At 43.6% G+C, this 7,500-nt stretch overlaps 1 protein-coding gene across 7 annotated transcripts in view; it reads right to left on the bottom strand.

Annotated features, from left to right (window-relative positions):
- hmcn1 (hemicentin 1) overlaps positions 1-7,500 on the bottom strand; it is a 92,615-nt gene that overhangs the window by 44,221 nt on the left and 40,894 nt on the right. For all 7 annotated transcript variants that reach the window (XM_081695579.1, XM_081695578.1, XM_081695582.1 and 4 more), the window contains exons 21-28: positions 7,365-7,500; positions 6,944-7,118; positions 6,372-6,499; positions 2,018-2,290; positions 1,709-1,804; positions 1,391-1,585; positions 928-1,058; positions 1-137 (exon numbers count right to left, since the gene is read on the bottom strand). The exon at positions 1-137 is cut by the window's left edge and continues 11 nt beyond it; the exon at positions 7,365-7,500 is cut by the window's right edge and continues 24 nt beyond it. In XM_081695579.1, coding sequence (XP_081551705.1) covers positions 1-137; positions 928-1,058; positions 1,391-1,585; positions 1,709-1,804; positions 2,018-2,290; positions 6,372-6,499; positions 6,944-7,118; positions 7,365-7,500 — 1,271 coding nt within the window. The remainder of the gene's footprint in view (positions 138-927; positions 1,059-1,390; positions 1,586-1,708; positions 1,805-2,017; positions 2,291-6,371; positions 6,500-6,943; positions 7,119-7,364) is intronic.

The raw sequence follows: 7,500 nt of genomic DNA, 5'->3' as shown, positions 1-7,500 counted from the left end.
AGATGGAAACGCTTCTCAGCGCCTCCTGCGACATTGATGGCCTTGCAGCTGTAGTGTCCCGAGTCTGTTGTGGCAGCTTTAAGCAGTCTCAGTGTCTTCCCTCTCTGCAGGATCTGCACGTTACTACTGGCTACCACCTGGGCAAGGAGCAGCACACACGCACTTTTAGATGATGACAAGCCTCATGACCTACTAGTTTCTGGCTTCGCTACAATAACAAATGACATCATAAAGTGCAAATGAACTTGGCACGGACACCAGTAGGTACATCTCTGAGCATTAGGCTGTCATTTAGTCATAGGGATAATCATGTTTGACTGCACACTACATGAAAATAAATTATGAGGGTCATTCAATTTATTTTAAAAAGTGCATGTCAGCATCTGCCATTCCTGGGAAACAAAAAGGAAAGTCCAAAAGGTCTTTAGCCTTATAAGAGGCTTATTAAGCAGTATATGAGCTGCTGTATTCATTGGAATTAGAAAGGTCTTTAGCCTCCTGCATAAGTCTAGCATGATATGAGATTTCCTAACAGCTTTTTTTACACTGCACACTTTGTCCCAAGAACGATTCTCATAAAGGCCATTTTACGAGGGGTGCTGTTGTTTATGACCTCTCTCCCACAGCGTAGACCGAGTGAGCGGAGTGAACTCGATCGCGACGGGTCTCTGTGGTACGTGAAGAAAGTCAGTTTTCATTTCTCATTAGGACTTGTTCCATTGTACAGCTCAATGTTAAATGTTACACTCACAGGACACGTGAAAATAGTGCTGATGTGATTACAATTTGAAGTGTACTTTGGACACATTAACTGCCGTTAAATGTGCTGCCCAAAGGATTTCGTTACTTTTCCATGAATGCCTGTGAGCAGGTATGTTTTACATAAGCTTTAACAAGTGAATGAGTGAAAGGAGGAAGACTACTCACCAGCACACCATCTTTATACCAGGCGATGACAGGTGGAGGTGTGCCCGTGACATCACACACCAAATTGGTGTGCTGGTTCATCACCACAGAGACGTTGGAAAGTAGGCCACCATCTCTCACTTCAGGTGGCACTGGAGAATATGAAGAGGATGATTATGGACGTCTAATACTTAAAACCTTTTTGATCAATGCTTGATATCGATGGACGTTTTGCTGTTAGGATACCAAGATGAAAACAAGGACTTCCTTTGTGTCATACGTGCTATCATCAGTGATGATCACAGGAAACATCCATAAATCAGGCTGGGTTACACTACACCACTGTTCTCTTACCCAGCTTTTGGAGTTCTTCTGGGGTTCACCCAACTTTTGGAGCAGTGTTTGCCCTGATCACCCAACACTTGACTCACTCACTGAGAAGTCACTGCAGCAGACTAGTCAGTGGTAACGCCCCTGCACTCACCATTGACTCTGAGCTGGTATTTCTTCTGGGTACTGCCGGCGTCATTGGTAGCCATGCAGGTGTATTCTCCGTTGTCCAGTGGCGAGAGGGAAGCCAGGATGAGCAAGGTGCCATCCTCCAGGATGGACACACCTGGCTCACCCCCCATCAACTGCTGACCATTTCTAAACCACTTAATCACAGGCTGAGGCAAACCTGCATTTAAAAAAAAAAAAGAGAGAGAGTAAGGGGGAGAAGGCAAGGGGAGAAAGAATGGAACACATGTCTCGAAGCCCCGGACGTGACCTTTGGGAAAGGGGTGGGATGAGCCTGGCTCACCTTTGGCAGGACAGGGGAAGGCAATTTGCTGGTTGGCAACTCTCTCCTGAAGGGGACTGTTGAATGGGGGTTCAGGCACCTCCACCACAGGGGGAACTGAGGAGTCCGATGGGAATTGGACCATGGAATTGGGGATATCATGGATTCAAGGATATTATGAAAGCAGGGATTTTATGGAACCAGAGTATTGCGTGACATGGTACATGCAAAACATACTTACAGAGGCACTGTAAAAGTGGTGGTGTAACATAAAGTGTTACCATTTTTTGGTGTCACCTTTCCCACCACCCATTGCTTCTGTACACTCACCTTGAACCTGCAGGTGAATTTTGGCCGCGTCCTGTCCGGCGACATTGCTGGCCACGCAGGTGTACACTCCCTGGTGGGTGAGTGCCACCTTTCGGATAGCCAGAGTTCCGTCGCGGGACAATGTATAATTTGCCTCTTCTGCCACCAGGGCGGCACCATCCTTGAGCCAGCTCACCGAGGGCTGGGGGACCCCTTGAACCACGCAGGGCAGGTCTATGGAATGCTCCACCTGGACCTTAATTACGCGTGGCCCAGTCAGGATACTAGGAGGCACTGGGGAGATTGAACAACACAACACAAAGACTGAGAAAAGGCCTGGACACTGAGGTAGGCAGCCAGTGTGTGTAAACCGGATGGCTTAATAACTAAATACATCTAGACTGCTCAATGACAGCTGCACCACTCCAACTATACCCACACTGGCCACAGCACTGCTCATAGAGGAACGCATGGTTTTTGTGGAGGATTTTTGGAAATGATTTGTCCTGACCAATTTGAGTTGCCATTACTTTATTTAGTTGTGTAAATTGTATTGTAAGTGTAGCACTATTCAACTACAGCTCAAAAGAGATCAGAAGAGATTCAATAGACCACTAGAGAGACATTCACGCGGGTTTTATTGTACATGCACACACACACACACACACACACACACACACACACACACACACACACACACACACATTCTGTTACACACTCATTTAATACACATAATAAACTGATCAAAAAGAATTAATTACTTCTACTTTAGTAACTCTTTCTTAAAATTCTCACAGATATAGGAATCTGCCAGATGAGACTGTTGGTAGATGTTATTCAGCAATGGTAGATTACTCAATGTTCTTGGTTTCATTCTGCGTCATTCATTACTCTGTGTGAATTTAAAATTTATCTGAAGCACCATAATCTCCATTTCAAACTACTCAAGATTAATTGTAATGATGGTAAACAATAAACACCTCCAGTCATTTGCAATCACCAAAGCATTTGAAAATGCTGTGGACAGCAGCTGAGAAGCTGTTAGTTTCCTGCATGTGGCTCACTGATCCTGGTGGGAATGTGGGAATAACTTCACCTTCACATGCAGTCCTAGTGCTACAGCACACATGTGGTCACAGAACTATTGTCTGTTCACACCCTGTTCTTCATACTAAGTTTTACTTCTGTCCTGGATGTTGACAGCAAAATTGAAATTCGAGGAACACAACTTGCTGACCTAATAAATCAGAGACATCACCTTTCAGTCTTCGGTGAGGGAAAAATAATTATGATTTTTTTTCCCCCACCATACAAAAAAATTGTATTTCCCACTGCTCCAGTCATTAGAGGCATGCCACTTGACAGAGTTTTACAGCAATATGAACCACTGAAAATGAGTAACAAACAAGAAACAAAGCCAGATACCTTAAAGGAGGTATGTGGAACCAAAGCTTTGCTGGAGTCAAATAATTTTTCCAGGACTCAGTAATGCCAGATCATGACTGGTGGTTTCATGGCTAGCCCCAGCAAGGCCATGACTGGCCTGGCTAAGATGGTAGATCATCCAGAGACACTATGTGACACTATGAATTTAGCTTGGGCTACAGAAACCGACGTGCGATTTTATATATACCATATACAAATGATAGCAATTTTTATGCTTGGTCCTCTTATTTCATAGGATCATAAAGAAATAGATAAATGACCACGATTTAAAAAGAAACCACCATGTTTACTACTTAGCAACAAATCCTTTGTGACCAGTGGCTTTGAATCTGCAACTCATGCCAATCACTAAATGCTGGGTGTCTTCCCTGCTACTTTTGAGGTATTTTTCCTTCAGTCTTGTCATCGGTAAGTGAAGTAGGTGGTCAATGGAGCTCAGGCCAGGTGATTTGCTCAGCAGGTTTTTCTTGATGATTGAAAGTGTTCAGTCATTTACTACTTCCCTTTTACCAAGGCTATTTGCTTTTGCAATATTGCTTATTAACAATGTACCACACAGCTGATTCTTATGCACATTGTTCAGATATATCTCTAATTGACATATATGCTGATTTTCCAATACATTGTGAAATGTTGGTTGGACATTTCAACCTATAAGATTTACTCAGTGTAGATGTAAATACTCTTCCAGTGGACAATGCACACTTTAACTTCATAGTCATCACAGTCACATTTCATCCCAATTCCAAAACCCTAGCATACTGAGCTAAAACATTGTAACTGTTTAACTACTTATAGACAGACTACATGTTACAGTCTGACCTCAGTCCTTATAAATTAATGCTTCCCCATTCCATGATGAGTTTTAAGGCTGAAGTGATTAGCCTTAGCACCTTCTACTGCTCAAAGGCTAATCTCAAAATGGTCAGTGTGGGAGACTGAGAAAAGTAAACCCGGAAACCAACATTGTCTCAGAAGATTTTCTCCACCACAAATCATCATCCTTGGTGGAGTTACCTCATCCAAGTGCTCTTACAGACACAGTTTGTTGAACTCAAAGTGGCTGTGTAATCACAGATTTCATAGCAGGGGGGATAGGTCTGTGACACACAGCTGTTCATACAGCCTGTTCTAAGCCCAGCTGCTAAGGGTGTGTTGACAGATGAAGGCCATAGAGGTTAGTGGATTAGCATGACTAATACATGGTTGATTACAAATGTCACCATTGTTAGCGCTTGATGTCAAATTTACCTTTACAATAAATGTAAAATTATTTTTATTATTTTAGGAGAGCATGTCTGAAATATGGTTCAGATACTTATGATTCACATACATTTTGCATGTAAATAATTAATATACACTGATCAACCATAACATTAAAACCACCTGCCTAATATTGTGTAGGTCCCCTTCGTGCTGCTAAAACAGCTCTGATTTGTTGAGGTATGGACTCCACAAGACCCCTGAAGGTGTCCTGTGTTATCTGGCATCAAGACATTAGCAGCAGATCCTTTAAATCCTGTAAATTACGAGGTCAACCTCAATAGACTTGATTTTCCAGCACATCCCACAGATGTTCGATGGGATTGAGATCCGGGGAATTTGGAAAAGTCAGCATCTTAAATTGTTTGTCTTGTTTCTCAAAGCATTCCTGAACAATTCATAGTGTGGCACTTTCTAGCTGAAAGAGGCCACTGCCATATTATTTTCATGAAGAGGTATATTTGGCCTGCAATAATGTTTAAGTAGATGGTATGTATAAAAATAACATCCACATGAATGCCAGGACCCATTGTTTTCCATCTGATAATCACTCAGAGCATCACACTGCTTCCACTGGCTTGCCTTCTTCTGGCGACAATGATCATGTATTAATGATGCCTGTGTGGCTGGGAATGGCCTTGGTCACCCGGGCAGTGCAGTGGGTAAATACAGGGAGATTCACTCAATGTGTGCTGTTGGTGTCCTGCATAAAGCCCATATAGCACTGGTGGCACTGAGCTCACATTAACAATGTCAGTGGGACTTAGTCACCAGGTAGGCCAGTGCAGATTTACATTTAAAAAAGTTTGGTATGCAGTTTGTTTAAAAAACGGAGGAGGGCTGAATCTAGGACATGAGGCCTAACTGCTGGGCCTTCCAGAGATGTTGTGGACTTAATTCAGTGAAACACTAGCAAAGGGAGGTTCCTACCTGAGTTGGTGTAGTGGGTTTTTAGAGGCTTAATACAAACAAAGTGAGTGGGCTGGGTCCTATGTGAAACTGTAAAGGTTTGGCACAGGATATTTGATCTTATCCTGTATATAATTACATTTCCATAGTGCATACCTGAAGCCATTTTTGCTACTTTATCTCTTCAGTGGGACTGGACAAGGAGCCTTTGCTTCCCATGCACATCAACCGGGAGCACCCCACGAGACCTGCCCTTTTGAAGATCTTCTAACCCAGTTGTCCAGCCACCACAATTCGGCTCTTGTTAAAACCCTTTAGATCCTTACACTTGTCCATTTTTCCTGCTTCCAGCGTCAAGAACCAATTGGTGACTTTCTGCCTAATATATCCCAACCCTTCACAGGTGCCGTTTGTAACAAAATAAGCAATACTATTCATTTCAGCTGTCAGTGGTTTTAAAGTTATGGCTGATCAGTGTATTTTTGATGTGTGAAAGAATGAATTTCTAAGGTCTATTTCTAGATTTGTACGGAGGGTCTTAAAAATTAGTAACATTTTTCTACCTGTTTTTGAGCTAATTGTATTTGAGAGAAAAAGTTCCTATATCTAGAAACCCAATGCAACAAACGTGTTTGTTTATACATTTCCTGTTACACAATAATAGTAATTTGACATAGTTAGTAATGTAGTCCCATGCAGGGAACTGCTTCATCTGCTGATGACACCTGAGAAAAACGATTACACCTTCAACTCTTACCAAGGACGCGGAGTCTGACAGTATGGCTGAAATTGCCGGCGATGTTGGTGGCCACGCACAGGTACATGCCGCTGTCGGTGACCTGCGCCTCCATGATTTTCATGGAGCCTGAGGGCAGCTGAGTGTGTCTGTCAGACAGGGAGAGAAGACAGGGGGTGGGGGGCAGTCAGTAAACCGACCGCAGCAAGCATGGATCACAGCTGAGCATATAATTGTACACACACGCAAGGCCAGTCTGACACAGGTCTGCGTAAGCTACACATGAAACCACAATAAAGTGCTGTGAAACACATTGACATGCTTCCATAATTACACCTATCTGCTGTGTCAGACCGAGTTGAAAGCGGGAGAGTCCGATTGCAGTGCAATCTTAATCTGATAACACTATTTGTACCTTAAGGCTGTACAGTCAGAGCCTAATGACAACACAAAAAGCCATGGCCGAGTCCATGGATTACTCATCCCTCCAGACCCAGCCAACAAACACACATGCGTGAACCACCAATCTGTGCACAATGTTATCCAACTCAGAGAAGAGCAGAGAGACAAGATTTGCATCTGTGTGTGTTTACCTGGGAGAATAAGGGGATATTAGCTGCTTATCTTTAGCCCAAGTGATGATGGGGGGTGGGACACTCTGTACCTCACAGGGCAGAGTGATGTCATCACCCACCCTCACTGACATGTGCAAGAGCTCTCCTGATCCTGCCTCACCACTGGCTCCACCACCGCTCAGCCTAGGCCTCACTGAACACACACATACACACACACAGAGGAGCATGAATGCACATGCAAACATATGATGATAGATGAAGAAAGAGAAACTAAAGAAAGCAACTGGAATCACACACAGGGAATAACTCAGTTACAAGGAAGGATGGTGCATGGAAAGAGACAGAGAGAGATGAAAGGAAGAAAGAAAGAAACTGACAGAAGAACAGATTGACAGAAGCAGAGACACTATATGAGAGAGAGATCCTATGGGGCTCTGACCATAGACGGTGAGCTGCACTTTTCTGGAGCTGTACCCGGCTGCACTGGTAGCTGTGCACACAAACTCCCCAGTCTCATCCCCTCCTGGAGATGTGATGTGCAGACTGCCATCCTCGTTCAGAGAAAATACGCCACT

The sequence above is a fragment of the Electrophorus electricus genome, chromosome 2 (assembly GCF_041902795.1).
Source record: "Electrophorus electricus isolate QZ-2024a chromosome 2, ASM4190279v1, whole genome shotgun sequence".
In the NCBI taxonomy this organism is placed as follows: Eukaryota; Metazoa; Chordata; class Actinopteri; order Gymnotiformes; family Gymnotidae; genus Electrophorus; species Electrophorus electricus.
The sequence above is the reverse complement of the archived record's forward strand: the minus strand, read 5'-3'. Positions and strand labels throughout refer to the sequence as shown.